The sequence below is a fragment of the Physcomitrium patens genome, chromosome 11 (assembly GCF_059467195.1).
Source record: "Physcomitrium patens ecotype Gransden chromosome 11, ASM5946719v1, whole genome shotgun sequence".
Lineage (NCBI taxonomy): Eukaryota > Viridiplantae > Streptophyta > Bryopsida > Funariales > Funariaceae > Physcomitrium > Physcomitrium patens.
The window spans coordinates 14475833-14493571 of record NC_143420.1 but is presented as its reverse complement, the minus strand read 5'-3'; the positions used below and the strand labels follow the sequence as shown (position 1 = coordinate 14493571).

General features: G+C 33.8%; 2 protein-coding genes across 2 annotated transcripts; both read right to left on the bottom strand.

Moving 5' to 3' along the window:
* Positions 1-3962: 3962 nt before the first annotated feature.
* LOC112288619 (transcription activator GLK1) lies at positions 3963-6025 on the bottom strand. The gene has a single exon (XM_024533001.2). The coding sequence runs from the start codon at positions 5946-5948 to the stop codon at positions 4395-4397; it is 1554 nt and encodes a 517-aa protein (XP_024388769.1). The 5' UTR covers positions 5949-6025; the 3' UTR covers positions 3963-4394.
* Positions 6026-8445: 2420 nt separating this feature from the next.
* LOC112288620 (small ribosomal subunit protein eS6) lies at positions 8446-10380 on the bottom strand. The gene is made up of 6 exons (XM_024533002.3): positions 10309-10380; positions 10115-10179; positions 9688-9854; positions 9422-9538; positions 8921-9076; positions 8446-8807 (listed from the first exon to the last, which is right to left on the bottom strand). Exons 1-6 carry the CDS (start codon positions 10312-10314, stop codon positions 8569-8571), a joined length of 750 nt encoding a protein of 249 aa, XP_024388770.1. The 5' UTR covers positions 10315-10380; the 3' UTR covers positions 8446-8568.
* Between the last annotated feature and the right edge of the window lie 7359 nt (positions 10381-17739).

Genomic DNA, 17739 nt, shown 5'->3' with positions numbered 1-17739 from the left:
GTGCGTGTGCCCTCTCGTTGATCAAATCCAGCGCCTCAGCCTCAGTAATCAATCAATCAATCCGCGACTGTACAAACCGAAGTCCGACGACCAAGTAAAACTAAACCGCACTCCTCAACACAAAGCTGCATCACGTCTCCTTCACCAAAGTTGATGAAAAACCTCGCAATGTCGCTTGGAATTAAGCAATATGGACAAAGAGCATCACAGCAGGAAGCAATCGGAGACCCAAATCCAGATCGAGAGCTCAAATTATCGTAAAAATTTAACAAAAAAACAATTGTTACAGAAATCGAAATGCTGAATTTGATAACCGCGCTTCTCGATTCACCGCACGCAAGATTCCAGCCGCCATGAACTTGAATCCGCATCGGCATTCGCAGCACGATCACTGCTTAGCAAAAAGCTGCATGTGTGTTTTATTCTACATGTGAAATTTATTTATTTACTAGTTTATTGATTTGTTTATTCATCTTTGAAGGTGTTTCAGAATTCTTTGATGTAATCATCAGATGTGATTCGTTTTTATTTTATTTTATTTTGTTTGTGTGTGTTTATGAGTTTTTGACAAATACAACATGAAACTCGATTTCTTCTTTACAAACTTTGATGCTTATTGCTTGAATTCGTTGTTGTATTAACCGCCTGTAGTTTAAAATAGTATTTAAAGTGTGTTTCGATTATGTGTTTGAGGGAATATAAAATCAACTTAAGTAAATCTTAAATCAAGCCATTGTTGTTTTTACCAAATTACACTAATTTGTATCATATACAAATAAGATAATGTGTATAATACATAAAATAAAATAAATAAATGTGTACATGATACATTTTAGTTTTGAAACAAAATAAAATTTGAGGCAAATTATATAGTAAATTATTTTTTAATTTATTTTAATGTCTACTTAAGTGAATTTACCATGTTATTGATAAATATTGGTTATAAGGAAGGTTTGAATACTGATTTTATCCACACAACAATTTACATTCAATTAGTAAATTTTTATTCTTATTTAGAAAAAAGTATTCTTCAATAAAAAATATAATTGCAGATTGTGAAATCTTTATACCATATTTAAAATTTGCACTACTAATGTTAACAAATTGGATATTAAATGATGGTTTTGAGATTTTTATTATAAAATCATTTTAATTTATAAAATTTATTTCCCACAATCACATTATACACATTACATTATTTTTAATATTTTTATAACAAAATCCAACGAGATTAATTAAATTTTATCAATACTAAAATTTTGAAAAACAAATAAAGTATATGATATTAATTATTTTATATATTTTTCAAGATGATTTTTGAAAAAGATTGTAATTTAAATTTTATAAAAATATAAAAACATGGATTAAGATATCAACATTGTATTATAATATTTTAATAAAAATTAACAACCACTGTAAAATTATTCAAAAATATTTTTTTGATTGCATAGAAGTTACTTTTGCTATCATTTAACAAAATCTCTTATAATTTATAATTTCAAAGTTATAATCACATACACACATATCTATTTATATATATATATATATATATATATATAGAGAGAGAGAGAGAGAGAGAGAGAGAAGAATGTTAAATACACCCAAGGTTTTATATTTATTATATTCTAAAATATTTATTATATTATAATATTAGAAAATCCTTGCATGATTTTACCTATTATTATTAAAATTTTAAATTAATCGTGTATAATCAAATTTTATTTCTATTATTATTTGAATAAAAAAATATTTTTTGTTAAAATTTAAAACATTCTTAAAATAGTGTAGATCTAAAAGATTAAAATTTTATTTTAAAATAGTTAAAATAAAATAAAATAAAACAATATCAATTTCTTGATCTGATTTTTTTTATTGAATTATATTAGTTTTTAGAAAAACTTTTGTTGTTGTACAAGTTGTAATCGACATGAATATTAATCAGGTGTGAAATTTTTTTCTATATTTTTTAGGAGTCAAATACAAACTAAACAACTACATTAAAGTTCAAAGTCAAGTATTTGATTTTTTTAATATATAGATATATGATTAATCTTTATGAAAAGTAATGGTAAAAATTTTACTTATATATATGTATATATATATATATATGTATATATATATATATATATATATATATATAGTTCCTACTATGACCTAAAATATTTTCAATTTTTATCTTAAATAAAATATTTATATGTTTTTTTAGGTTTTTTATATTAATTTTTTATATTTTATTATTAAAATATTCTAAAAAATTTAGCTTAATACTATATTGTTAGTCTATAATATTTTTTTGTAAAATTGATTTATTTAAAGATGTTGGTTGTGTTTTGTAAAGAAGCTTTATTTTATTTTATTTTATTTCTATAAAATGCATATCTTTTTTTTAATAGAAATTTAATTAATCAATCTCTATATCTTTGATTTGAAACACTTCTTTTAAAAAACACAAAACAAAATAACTATAGTCAAATAGATGTTTGATAATTCTTAGACATATTACAATTTTTTTCCATAGAACAAAATGTGCCATCAATATCAAACAACCCACAAGCATGTGCACAAATTGAACTAAACCAAACACACATTGTCCCATTGTTGTCTATGATATCAATTTCTACCCATCAAAAGTTGTATTGCACATAAAAGAAACATGAAACACAACATTTTTGTTAAAGATCATGGATCTGATGAAGGATACACCAACCAACCAAATAGTGGTGTAGCCCTCCCAACCCACATGGCACACAAGGACTTTCATTTTTGTACACAACAAAGAGGACGCATCAAAAAAAACAAATCATTCGCCTCCTTCCCCACCCAAAACAACAAACCCACTTCCTACCAAATGGTACATAAAAAATCAAAAATAAAAAAAACATTTTTTTTCCCCAAATGGGTTTCACTCTTGTTTACCAATACACGAATCAATCCATGAATCAGTCAATCAGGCAGTTTCATGTTGACAGAAAAGTTGCAACAAAGAGCACCATTTATACAAGCAAAAACACTCACACACACAGGCAGCGTTGCTTGTGGGGCGACGCTTTTGCATTGCAGCGCAAATTCGAGCTCCGACGCTCACTTTTGCTGCATGCATCCATGAATTTCGAAGCTTGTCCCACAGTTTTTTCATGTCAATGAAACCATAGCACAACTAGTTTGGCATAAAGCCAAGCAGCGGCTCTTCAGAAGGATCCAGAATAAAGGAAGCGGGGAATTCTGTGGTGGGAGGTGGAAGAAGAACAAGTGATCGACACTGTTGCTTGCGTTTTTCTGGCTGGAATGATTTGGGCTTTTATTAGACGGTTGCAGGCTTTCGATGCGGGCAACGCGCCGGGAGCGAGTTCTCCCCATCGCACGGTTGGATGCTGAAGCGAGTGCGACTGCTTGCCTGGCGATGGGAGGAGCTTGGTTACAAAACAAAACAAAACAGAACAAAAAAAATCGCGAGGTGGGTTCAGTTTTGTGGTGCGAGGGGAGCGGGCTGGATGTGAGTCGGGTGTGTATTTGGTGATTTTGCTTTTTCACCAATCGCACCGGATTTGTGAACCGGTGTCGGGAGGGATTTATGAGTGAGAGCGTGGGTGGGGAGAGATTGTTAAAAAAAAAATCTGCAAACCCTGGGCCAGTGAGAAGCAGGCTGCATAACCCGCTCGTGCTTTCAGCATGCGGCGGCTGATAGGGGGAGGGATCCCAGCAGGGTGACCAATGCTCACACAATGCAAGTTTGAGTGAGAGTTGATAGGTTGAGGAGGAATGTTGGTTCCAGATTAGGAGATGGTGAGTCATCGCAAGCAATCCCGTCTCGAACCTATCAGACCTCACCTTGAACAGTCAGAAAGTGAGACATCCAGCGAGTTAAAGTGCGTGTAAGAGAAAGACTGAGTCACATGACAACCAATGCAATAGAAGGCATCCTAGTGGAAAAGGGAGGAGGAGGAGATGAAGAATTCGAGTGATGATGTGTGATGTTTGATTTTTATTCCTCATGAAATGGAGGAGTGCTACTACAGATATAAGAAAAAAGGTCCACATGCAGCATCAAAGTGACACATCGTGACCGCCATGGCCAGAAGATGCCTTCTTGTGAAACTAAAATGGAAGGAGAAAGAATCAGGGGAAAAATAAAGGAAAATCTCATCAAGGAAGCCTTATTGCAAAACAGGGGAACCTCTTATACAACCTCTCCAGAAGACAAAAAATAAACCTTCCGGAGATCAGACCTCTATCGCAACTTAACCGAATTTTCACCAAATTAGTTCCTCGGGATGAACACCAGCGACACCAGCGACACCAGCGGTCAGCGGTCATTGGAATATGAGTCGTAGAAAGAAAAATTGCTCTCTAGAAGAAGAGGAAGAGGAAGAGGAAGAAAAAAACATCGTCGAGAGCTAACAAGTTGAAGGAGGCACAGTGTTGATCCCCTGCCGCTGAAGCTCTGCAATGACGCCCTCCATGGATGGTGGCTTCAGACCCAGAGGTGGGGGAGTCCAGGGATTGGCGAGAGCTTCGCCAATGGCCGCATCCAACACCTCTTTGGACAAATGCGTCTCTATCGGCTTGCTGCACGCAGCAACACCCGCAGCTCGTCCTATTTCACTATCATATGATTGGTTACATAGATACATGGAGCCTGCAAGCATGTCGTCGCCGTAGTAGCAGCTCTCGTCAGGAAATCCTGGCGCCACAATTGGTAAACCCGCATGCGTGGTCGTTACAGGAACTCGCTGCATGGGATGCGAGTAGCAGGCACGAGCTGAGAAAGCGTCGTAACCGGTCGCGGGATGTTGCCAGTATGAGCCATCGGCAGCTTGCCAGTAAGATGGGGTCGCCACAGCAGGTTGCTGCCACATATGTACATTTGAATGATCTACTGTGGGGTAGCCCCAGACCTTGAGAGGAGTGGATATCGGATGATGCGGCGTCTGAAGCTGCGGTTGCATTGCCATGGCCATGGAAGGCCGAGGTTGTATGTGAGGGGTGTGTATAGGTACAAGATAAGGGAGGCCATCGCGCCGTGAGCTACGAGGCCAGGGAGCCTGAGTGTATGTGCGACGATGCGTCCAGGACGCGGCCTCTGCTTCTCGAGCTGCGAGGTGGCGACGGTGGGACCGGTACTTCTGCAAGTGACTGGCGATGTTGTGCCGAGTCAAGCATTGCACGCCCATCAGTTCTAGGATACGCGATGGATAGGCTTTCTCCACACCCAGCTGCTCCACTGCATGGACGAAGCGCCGGTGAAGCTCAGGCGTCCAGTCCACCTTGGCCTTCTTCTTCCCCGGCGCTGCATTTTTACTGGATTTCGGACTGGCTTGATTGTCCTTCCTATCGACACTGCTACATTCTCCACTATCCGAGGCCGACACGACATCGCCCGTCGCCTTGGCCGCCTCCGCCAACAGCAACGCCTCCTCCTCACCCACCTCGTTCCCTGGCACTGAGTCAGGCCGTTCCGACCCTTCCCACAATTCCCCGAGATCCCGAAGCTCTAAATTCTCCGAATTCCTACTACAGTCAAGGCTCACAGACTCTAACAGCTCGCCCTGCTCCCCTCCTCCGCCTATTCGTACACACCCCTCCTCCTCCGCTTTGCTAGTCTCCCCCTCGTCGCCGCAGTCCGGCAGCTTGTCAAAATCCTCGAAACACCGCACACCCACATCTCCACACTCCGCCTCCGTCACAAAATTCAAGCACTCGGCGAAATCTTCGTGGGTGGTGACCACTGCACCGCACGAGGACGAGTTGTCCTGGTCGTTGCTGTTGTTGATGATGTCCTCCTCGTCCCCGAACACCGACCTCCCTTCCGCCACAGCCTCCTCGAATGACGTCGGGCTGGATTTCAAGCAAGGCGAATCGGGCAACCCATCCAACACGCAATGCACAAGCGAAAGCGAGTTGACCTCGACGGCGGTTGATTCATCTATCCTCGCCATGTCCATCGCCATATCTCCATCGCCTTCTACCACCACCACAGCCTTGTGGGTTCCCTTCCTCGACCTCTATACTATCCTCTCCCCCCCCCCCTCCTCTCTCCCCCCTCAGAGGATGGTGGCCTCTAAAAAGGCGTTGCGGATGAAATCACGACGAGCGACGAACCACATCCAAGGATCTCTCACTCTGCCTTTCCTGCATGCCTACTGTTGCTGCACTGCATTACTGCCCTTCAGCAGACATTCGCAGTCACTGTGAGCCGCTTCTCATTCAAACCTCTTTGTTATTTCTTTTTTAAGATTTATTTTCATGACCCAGCTCTTCTGTTCTGGACATGCCGTTCCGAACAGGGCACACTCTCGCTCTCTGGGTTTTGGGGGGGATTAACTAACTTATCCACTCCCTCCTTCGCTATTCCTCTGGTGGTGGCGGTGGTTGTGGTGGTGATGTTGTTGTCGCTGTTCTCTCTAGCCTAAGTCTTGCTTATTTCTTTCGCTTTTTCATGTCACGGCCGAATTAATCTTCTGCTGGTGGAAATTTTTATCTGGGCCAAAATCTTCCTCCCTCGATGCGCTTTGTCTTTACTTTTGCGCCTTCCCGGCCCCGTTTCCAGTGCCCGTCCCACGACTTGTTCAATAAATCCTCCTGGATAATCTGTTTTTTTCTCTCATCTTGCTCTTTGCTTGTTCTCTGTTTGCTTCATTGTGTGCCTCGTGGCGAGAATAGGAGTTTTTATTGGTGTTTATTATTATTGTTATTATTATTATTATTATTAGGAGAATGATTAGGGATTGTTTCAGTTTGAATGATAATATCTAGTGGTCAACGGGAGTAAATTCATTTCGAGCTTGAAAACTTGATGAATGGATATTTCTACAACGAAAGCCCATCTATCCATGCATGGTGCATTTGACCGCTGCGTTGGACTCACGGGCACTGACTGAGGCTCGGGAGATTTGAACGTCCATCGATCATTAGATCGCGGCCTTCATGGTCAGTCCGGGGCTCGTCCATCCGACCATGGTGGATGTTATTGTAAATAGTATGCCGATCATGAATATTGTGGACCACAACAATTTGAAAAGGAGTGCAGAGTTTTGTTTGAATGATCCGGCGCGATGGGGCCCACACGGACATTGAATTAACCAGCACCAGCATGATCAGCGGTAAGTAATTTTCGAAGCTGAGGAGGAACGAAACGCAGCGTACATTAATTAGCAATCTTCCAGTTGAGTACACCCTACTGTAGTTTGCAGGAAAGAATATTTTGCACATTTCAATGATTGATCAGAAGGAATAATATTGGACTATGAGAGTGGTGAAAAGAACAATAGGAAGTGGGGGAGAAAAAAATGGTTCATTATTGAGGATTTCACACGGTATTCAAACCCTTAGACGCAGCACGAAATCATGAGCATTTGAAGTTCGACCACAAAGGAACCTAGTGGAGTGAGTTGTCTTGGACTGAGGACTGTGAGTTTCTGCGTTTCTGTGCACCATATTGATTTGTGGGTCAGAAACCAGCAGCTATGCCTGTGAAGAGCCTACACATGTAAAGTGCTTCACTGACACACTTTGGGGTCATTTTATTTGATTTCGCAGGACCAAATAGGATGCTACTTTAGGGGCTCCCGTTTTAGACCCCTCCTTAGACGACCAGAAGGGCAAAAGCAGCAAGGGATTCCATTGGGTAAGATATATGCGTCATTTCCGCTAGAGAGGTAAGGCAATAGATGACAATGATGATTCGCAAGCACTTCCATGGATTTGGATTTTGGATTCAGGTTACCTATATAGCAGAAAAGTAGTGGTGACATCTCCGTCTGCATACATAGACCTGAGAAAAATAAGACTGTTTTGAATTAATAAAAGGAACTTGTGCCTCGGTATATGCCAACTCAAAAGCACACCTACTTGAAGACCATAGCCTGGATTTACCAACTCGATGCCTGGGTAGGGCCTGGATAATGAGACAAAACAGCGTAGAAAGTGGTTACCCTATTTGGCAGGATTTGACGAGGCTGTGAGGGCGTCTCTAGTTTTACTCGATGTTGGTCGACGAGATATTTCACTTAAAGGATATTACTAGATCAGCCATAATGACCCAAGTGGACCTCTATATGGTAGCGAAGCTTCTCACTGGTGCAAAAGAAACGAAGAGCATAATATCAAAGACAGATGTGCTTACGTCAAGACAATCGAGTTGCCAGACGTTTACACTGCTTTCCGTCCGCAATTCCACGCAGCTTGGGAACGACTAGCATTTATGTCAGACCGTAGTTAGTACTTCAACCTCGCCTCGTTGTGATTTGGTTCGACGAACCATGAAAGAGAATTACATTACAAATTATTTTTGTCGTTGAAGACCCTGAAGAAACATATCATTCATTGTGGCTACGAAATTTATTCAACAACTTAAAATGATGGGAAAACCAATCATTGACGCTAATGAGGTGGACTTGGCCAGAAAGATGAAAGTGCCAGAGGGATTATGAGTATACCACTAGGAAATAAAAGGATTTGAATGGCACAAATAAATCCATTAAATCAGATGAAGTACAAAGAAGCCGTCAACAACGTTATGAACCCGCATTACTAGAACAGAAGAACTACTTCAGAAAAATCCATGAGAATTTAAGCACTGCTTTCGGGCTTGGCAATAGAGGCACGTGATGCCCGCTTCTTTGCCAAACTCTCGCTTCGGTGCTCTCGCTGTTCCTTAAGTCGGAGTGCCAACAGCTTCTGGTACTCGGCAGCTTCGGCCTTCGATTTTGCAACTCTTTCCTTCTTGATAGCAATTCTTCGGCGCTTCCGCTGCAAAGTAAGAGGAGTCACAAGCCTCTGAATTTTGGGAGCTTTGCTGCGCTTCTTTCCTGAGAATCCAAAGAACAAGTCCAACTTCACCAATTAATACTTGACCCGCGATAGATCAAACATCTTAGGAGCTGTTGGAAAACGAAACAAGAGAAATGAATGGTTAAATTACCTGTAGCAGATACAAACGAGCGGCGGTAGGTGTTCACGTATTTTCGCACATCATCCTCCTTGGTAAGGTTGAACAATTTTCGAATCTTGGTAGCCCTTTTGGGACCCCTCATTCTTGGCTTCTCAATGTCGGTAAGCCCAGGAAGGTCATTATCACCTGTGGTCATGAAGAGAGCAGTCACATCATACTTGTATCAGCACAGGCACATCACAACAATTAACGGGTTTCAGAACAAAGTAGATAGTGCAAATAAACAATTTATTGAACAAGACGTAGAGCAGTAGCATTCACAGAGTATAACATGGCAAATCATCGAGGGAGCAAGTCACATGGTATCCCGATTCTTGCGCCACTTGGAACTCATCCTACATGGATTCTAAGTATGAAGCCAACCAAAGGAGTATAACGAATGAAATATCAAAGCCCTAATCACACCTCGCAATTTTAGTTCGGCAAAACGTAGTATCGAAACAGTAAACAAATAATAATAACGAAGAGTACCTTGCTTGACAATAACGAGGTTCAGCACTGAGAGGTCGGGACTCACAATGCACCCTCTAACGGACTTTCGCCTACGCTCGCCGTTGCGCCTCCCGTATCCTCGGAAGCAAGAGACACCTGCCGAGAAAACATCAAGTACAATCGTTAAGAAATTAGATTTTAGTGACATGCAGTACAAGAATGCATGACGACGAGACGCGTATCCAGTACGGATTCCTTGCAGGCACAACTTCAGACCATGAGGTTCCAATTAATCAATATTGTACCTCGGTGCATTAGGAGCTGTACGCGTCCTTGAGTCAACACACCCTGCTTCATGGGAAAACCCTGCTTATCGCATCCTCCCATAATCTTGAAGACATATCCCTTAAACTCATCTCCGAGCTGGTCACCGCTGACCTCTTGAGCGAGCCGCTTGTCATAGAACTGACGCCTGAAATACGCAAAATGGACATGTCAAACCTAAACCCCATGACAAAACACCCAGAGAATTCTGTTCAACCATGAAAAATGGTGCCTCTAGAGACAAACTGACAATCATAATCACAATCCAGAGTTGACAAGGCAGAGCTGATACGAAGAACGACTTCAACACCAGCACTAAACCCTAATATTCTCGTACTGTGACCGGACCCTTATAAAACAACATTAAGCCCACGGCACATTGACAAACAGCATTGCGGCACTACTCACAGCTTAGCGTCGTCATCGATCTCGACCTTCTTCTGGCACCCTGTGGTGGGATTAGCGATATTGAGCTGCGCAAGAAGCAAGCAGTTAGTCCTCTCCAACACTGCAAATGCAAGCACGTCCAAAATAATTCCACCCCTGGAACGGCAACATCAGCAGCATTGTACGAGAGAGAATATGCGGAGCGTACAGCACACCTTCATGGTTAAAGCTGAGCGCCTTCACAAGCGAGGCGATGGCGGATTACGCGGCCTAAGCAGCAATCGAGGTCCTCGCGAAAGAGCTTCATCGAGGACGCCGCCTCTCTCTTCAAGCGTCGCCCTGGATTAGGGTTTGGTCCCTCTGCAGCGTTGCATTCGAAGCTCGGGCAGCGGGGGGGTAAAGTTTTTGTCACGAGCATGGGGAAGTTGACCTGGAACGGGCAGACGGGAAATTTCCATCGGGCAGTAAATATCCTACGTGGTATCGGAAAGCGAGGAAGTTCTGATGCGGACAGGCGGGAGTCGACGTGGCATATGCCAGCGAGGGAAGCTCTGATGGGGGCTAGGCGGGAGTCTACGTGGCACCTGGCAGGGATGAAAATCTAGTTGTGATTTTATTTAGTGTGAGTAGGGTCCCTGCCCGGAGTTTCAAAAAGTAAAAGTATGTGCCTGATTTACAGAATAACTTGTACAACGCAGACAAGAAGTAAAATGAGAATACCATAAAATATTCAAAAGTTTAAAAAAGTGAAAAATAAGTAAACTATATTAACATAAATAATCTTTTCATGGTTGAAAACATAGTTTAGACCCAAATATTAAAAGAAGAAAAGAAAAAAAAAAAAAAAAAAAGGATCCTCAAAGTGATGTGTTTATTTTATCACAATATTTCATGAACTTTTTCATAAGAAATGATTCAGAGTATTTTTTATTGTTCAGATACTGGTTGCTTGATGATTTGCTAACACGTATATATGTATTTCTATTTCTATTAAATAAGTAAAAAAAAGTAACAATAAGGTCATTTCAACAAATTGTGATTAAAACTTGATATTATTTTAATTATGATTTATATTGACTCTTTCAAAAGATAAGTATATTTTATATTATGAGAACACTGTGACTGTATGTCAGTTTTATTAGCTTTGTATCCTTACATTCACATGATCTTTCCATTTATTTAAATTTCAACTTGGTATGTTTTTAATGAGGATAATAAACGTAAAATTATTGTAGTAGATAACACACTTTTTTTTTGTACCAAAGAACTCATACTGAACAAATAATGAGGCACTTTGAATGATTTATTTTCTAAAGAGAAATTCCAAATTTATAATGCATTAATTAAAATTTATTTATTTATTTATTATTATTATTTTTAATAATCATCACTTCCATTTATTGTTCAAAATAATTATGATGATATTTCTTCTCACTATATAATGCCATACTTTAAAAACTATATTTTTTGAAATTTGACTGTTTAAACATTTCAAGGGTTTCAAATTTGATACATTTTTTTAACATTTTTTGCATTTATGAAGTTGCAATTGAAAGAAAGAGAAAAGGAAAAAACAAAACAAAACAAAAAAATGTCTAGAAATTTATGATAATTGAATAAAAATTTTGAGGATGATTTTATGTTGGAAGATAAATGAACTGCTTGTATGGTGATTATGAGAATTTGCTTAATTTATTTGTAAATTAAACTGTAAGACAAAACTACATAATACATACATACATACATACACATATATATATATGTATGTATGTATCATTTAAGACATCACAGCTACTAGCTGCACGTAATATGAAAATGAAATCTATTAATTTTCTATTTATGTTAATCACTAAAAAGGGCATATCACAATGATAATATTAGAAACAAGCAAAGTTGACTATAATAACATAAACCAGCTTTTGGCATTCTAATGTCATAACATATCCATCACAACTGATATGACATTTGTCACAATTTGATGTGACATCTGACATTAAAAATAAAAATAACTATTTTATATTTTATATTTTTTGAATTGAGTTATTTTATAGTAATACGTTCATTGAAAATTAAGATACATAAAAAAACGAGATATGTTTCAATGTAGATTTCGACGTCAATTGCAATTTTTTAATAAAATTGCTCATCATGAAATAATTTCAACGAGATGAATGATTAAACTGGATTGTGTAAATATTTAATAGGATTATCAGTACGGTTAATAAATTGTTATTACCATTTAAAATTATATTATTGAGCTTATTAAATCAGATATTTAATTTACTAAGACGAAATGTTTTTAAAAACTTGGACATAGAAGCAAGCTTATTTAAACTATCTGCACATATATGAATTATTATAAAGTGAATAAAAGTTAAATAAAGATATCAGTATATAAATTGGATTTAATTTATGAATAGTACTATGTAAAGATTAAATTTAACAATAACATCATCCAATTTGGTTCTCAAACTATGCATTTTCCACTTATCTCAAAAAATAAAATTATTCAAATTGATAATAATGCAAAGAAAATCATTTTCAGTATACATTTTAAAACCACAACATCATTTAGAATTTTTAGAATTTTAATAAATATTATAAAAAATCTTCTATGTCTATATATATATATATATATATATATATAACTTTTTAAGCATCAAAGTAAAATTAAGAATAATATACTCAATACATTGAAGAATAATATTGACTAAAAAAGCTTATAATTTATGTTATGTCTTTTGAGATGTTTTAAAGGTATAAATAATACATTCTATCATATATATATATATATATATATATATATATTGTAAATTAAAGATTGTGATATTTAATGATGATATATGTAATAAATTTAAAGTAAATTTATTCCAAGATATGGTAGCTGATAATATGGGACATAGTGATGCCAATTTATAAATCATGTTTCTCATTAATTGAAATTATTGTTATGTAATGTTTTAAAATATAATATTTTGTTACCATTTTCCACTTATTATGCATAGATCTTGCATATGTTAAACATGAACAATAAATCATAAAATAGGTTATTGATTTAAACAACAATAGATCTATGTTATTGACAAAAGATTTACCCAAACAATCCAAACATTTGCTTATTCTTTCAAAAAAAGAACAGGAAGTACATACACAAAAGTCATCTTTTGAAATTCTATACTATGTTTATAAACTTGAAAGACTGGAATAATTTTAGAAATACTTAACAAAATCATTAATCAATTGCAGAATAATTGCAATGATATGTGATGAAGCAAAAAAGTTAATAAGAACGATAATAATATTTTGAGTTCATTAATTGTTAAGGTCTTGCACAAGGCAAACAAACACCTGAGGAAACTAAGTGATTTCTTAATATGCAAATAAATAATTTAAAAAATGTTATATCTTTGTGCTTTTGTTGTGCAATTAGACAACAAGCAAAATGGATATACACTCAAATTGAACAAAAATGCCAAAAAAGTGAAGATAAGACAAAAGAACATATTATCCATAATAAAAGTGATTGTGTCTCTGAAGACGCATATTATTCTATAAATATTTGAGAAGTTGGACAATATTGATTAAAAGAAAGAAAATAGAAAAATAATGGGAGAAAGCAACACAAATATGCACAATTAAAGAACAAAGGAAAAAAGAAAAAACACACAAGATAACATCATTAAATGAGACAAAAATTGCAAAAAAATAAAAAATAAAATTCCATAGATCATATGTGTGTATATATAAATATATATTAAGATTTTTTTCTAAATTTAGAGATTTGGATGCTTCTATTACAAAAGAGTCAAATAGATAAAAGAACAAATCAATCTAAAATCAGAAGTAAATCTGATTTTTTTAATAATAAGTCACCATATAAAGGCATTTAAAGAGTTTCTACTATAAAGAATTTATAGATTTTATATATCTAAATATACATTTTTCTCATATTTATATTTGATCATCAATTTGTAATCTATTTAGAAGTAAAGTGGTATTTTTAAAACAAAAGAAATTAGGTTTGACATTAGAAGATTTGATTCAACTTATTTACTTAAGACTATATGAAGACAAGACATATGACAATAAGTTTATAATAAAAAATTAATTATCAAAATAAAGATATAAAGATAATTTAATACAATTTTTTTAAAAATATTTTCTTTGCAGTTTTATCTCAATGTAGATAAAGCAACAATAAAACATGGTGCCAAAAATAATAGTTGTTATTCAATCACATATCTTAAAAGTTTAAAAATATATTTAAATTATTATTATTTAAAACTAAAATCAAATATAAAATATTTTTATTATGGCCTGAATCAATGCTTTGTGTGAGTTGCTTTGGAATAGATAATGTTTAATCATTACATAATCTTTGCAAAAATACTAAGATTCTAAAAATTTTTCTTTCATTTTCTATTGATTTTTTTTCACTAATTTATTATTTTTCATAAAACATACTATTTTAATTAGAAATTCTTCTTATAAAATTTTATTTATTATAATTATTATTTATTTTATTTTAATGAAGTACACACTAAAAGAATTAAATAATTTTTAGATGCATTTTTTCTTTGGCTTAAGTTTTTAGACTTAATATATTATAAAATAATTAATTATAATAATTATCTCATATAATAATTTTTTTATATACACAAATTCTAAATTAATCATGTCATTGAAATCTAGATTCAAAAAATATATCAAATTCTGCCAAATTTCACAAAATTTGTGGTTTTTTTTTTTTTTTTTTTTTTTTTTTATCAATAAAGAATTACTACATGCTAGGATTGCTTCTAATTGCTTTACATTAGAAATACTAGCTCAAATGCTCCTAATAGTCATAGACATCTATATTTACTTCAATAATTATCTAGATGATATGAATAGATAGAAGTAAATAAAAATAGATATATTTAATAATTTTTTGTGGAAAAGATTTTTAAAAACTTCATAAATGTATCTTTGTCTTTTATACAAGCCTATAAATCATTTGTAGGTTAAAAACTTGATCAATAATTTGGTAAGGTGTAGCACATATTGGTGACTTATTGTTCAAGTTAAACATTTGGCACATATATAGAAAGCTTTTCTTGTAAGTAAGTCATATATTTGTAAATTAAACATGTTGTTGTATAAAAAAAATTCTTGTTTGAGAATGCACCAAGTACCTATGTGTGGAAGGTAAATAGAATATGTTACAATAAGATCCTATCAACTCTAATAGAATCTTGAATAAATTCTAATTAATCCTTAATTTTAAAAATTAAACTTGAATAAATCCAAAAGAATTTAAAAAAAAATTACTAAAAAAATATAAAAAATTCATAAATTAATTTTTAAAAAATACATAAATTCTAAAAGAATACTACAATAAAACCCTTAAAAAATAATAATATCTTAAAAGAAATATTAAAATAAAAATCTTAAAGAAATAATAAATAATATTCTAAAATACTAAAAATATAAATCTTAAGAAAATTTTAACCAAACATTAGTATAGTCTTAAATAAATCTTAATGAAATTCTAACAAATCTTAAATAAATTTTAATAAAATCTTAATTAATCCTAAAAAAGATCCATATAATTAATAAATTTTCTTAGTCATATATAGGTCTTATATTAGGATAATAAGACCATCTTATAATTTGATCCTAAATGAAGCCTTAATTATTTTTTTTAAATAAAACTTTTAAAACACAATCAAGAATAGTTTCTACTTTCAATAATACTATCAAATATTAAAGCTTTAATGTACATTTATTTATATCATATTTTTACCAACATATAAGATATTTCAACCTATTTCATCATTATATTAAATTTAAGACTTCTTCTACTTCAAATTCTTTATTATTATTATATTTATAGATGAAAGTGGTATTTGTCTTGTTTCTAGGATATTCAATGTCTTATATGGCTTAGTAAGAGTCACAAGGAAAATATAATGGATATTAATATACTTCTTTAGAAATAATTAATAAATAATTGGATTGATTTATTTACAAATAGAGAATAGTCAAAATCTATGATAATTTAACTTGTCAAAAAAATAATTAATGTTGATATTATGACAAAGTAATCATATTGTGTTACTAACATAGAATTGATACATATTATAAATTTTCTTTATCATAATTTTTATATTTTTAAAACAAAATGATCCAATAATTAATGATTTGGAGGCTATTTTGGCAAAATTTTAATTCATGTATAGAAAACATGATGTAATTTGTATTGGAATCAATAAGATTTATATTTTGTGATAAGTTAATCTATTAGTAATATTATATGCTTCACAATTTTGACAACTTTTAATTGATGTTAAGTGAAATGATGCTACACTCATTAATCAATTTTTCTACAAATTACAATATGAGATAAAAAAATTTGATGTTGAACTTATACAACCTTTAAACATTGAGTTAAGCAATTGATTTTATTGTTAAGTGTAACAATTGGATTTTTGAAGCTTGATCTAAGAATTGCATAAATAAACCTCAATGTTTTTATAATTCAATGACAACACCAATATCTTATTATTTTAATTGTCTTATTGATCAAGAAAAGACTTGTTAATATTAAAAAGAATTGTGCTTATATTGTAAAGAACTTATGCATGTTGATATTAAAGAAAAGATTTTGATAAATAAAAATAAATAAGTGCAATATATATATTTTAAAAGATAATAAATAAATAAATAAATAAATAAATTAAAATGGCTATAATCAAAATACAAGAAAATTAGAGGCTTTTGAAATTAGACTAAAAATAAAAAAAGAATTAAAAAGAATAATAAAGACCTCACTCTTTTTTCTATATATAATATCTAAATAGTAGATAAGCGGTATTATTCTATAGGACCTTTCACATGTGTCCAACTTACAAGACAAGCTTTTTATTTATGTGCTTTATGTCTATTTTATATTACATGCCTCACAGTGTCATATTATACATTGTTTTGTTTGGAAATGCATTAAGCAATTGGTTGTGGAAAGTTAAATCGTGTTTCTTAGATATTTTCAAGAAATCATGATAGGTTTCACTTATATAAGAAGAATGTAATTCGAATTATGATTCTAAAGTGCTTAAAATCAATACAAAGTATTCAAAAATACTCTTCTTAGTAACATCAACCATACATAAATTCCAATTACTTTATTACTTTCATAATTAGTCAATTTTTGTTTTTCTTTGCAATTCCTAATCTTGATTAGTGAGCTTTGGCAAACTATAATTCCTGATTTGACCATCCACTTGATGCAAAATTTTCCACATAAATACTACTATAAGCCTTCTATATATTTTAAAAAATTTCAATTCAATCCAACTAATAAATTATGAGAAAAAGTCCAAAAACTGCATTGGTATCACTTGGCTGCCAATTTGAAAGTTGATGCAAATATTCCAAAAGTAATTTCGCCTTCTCTAATTATCAACTTTAATTAAAAATCAGTGTATAGCTTGATATTGAAGTTTCCTACCACTATGCCAAATTTTTCCTTGATTTGACTTATAGATTACTTGATATCATAGAAATCCTATCCAATTTCAAATTACCAACTTCTAATACCTTCTTGTATCAAAACCCAAATATCTTTCAATTGCATTATTAGATTAATACAAAAGTTTACACACATT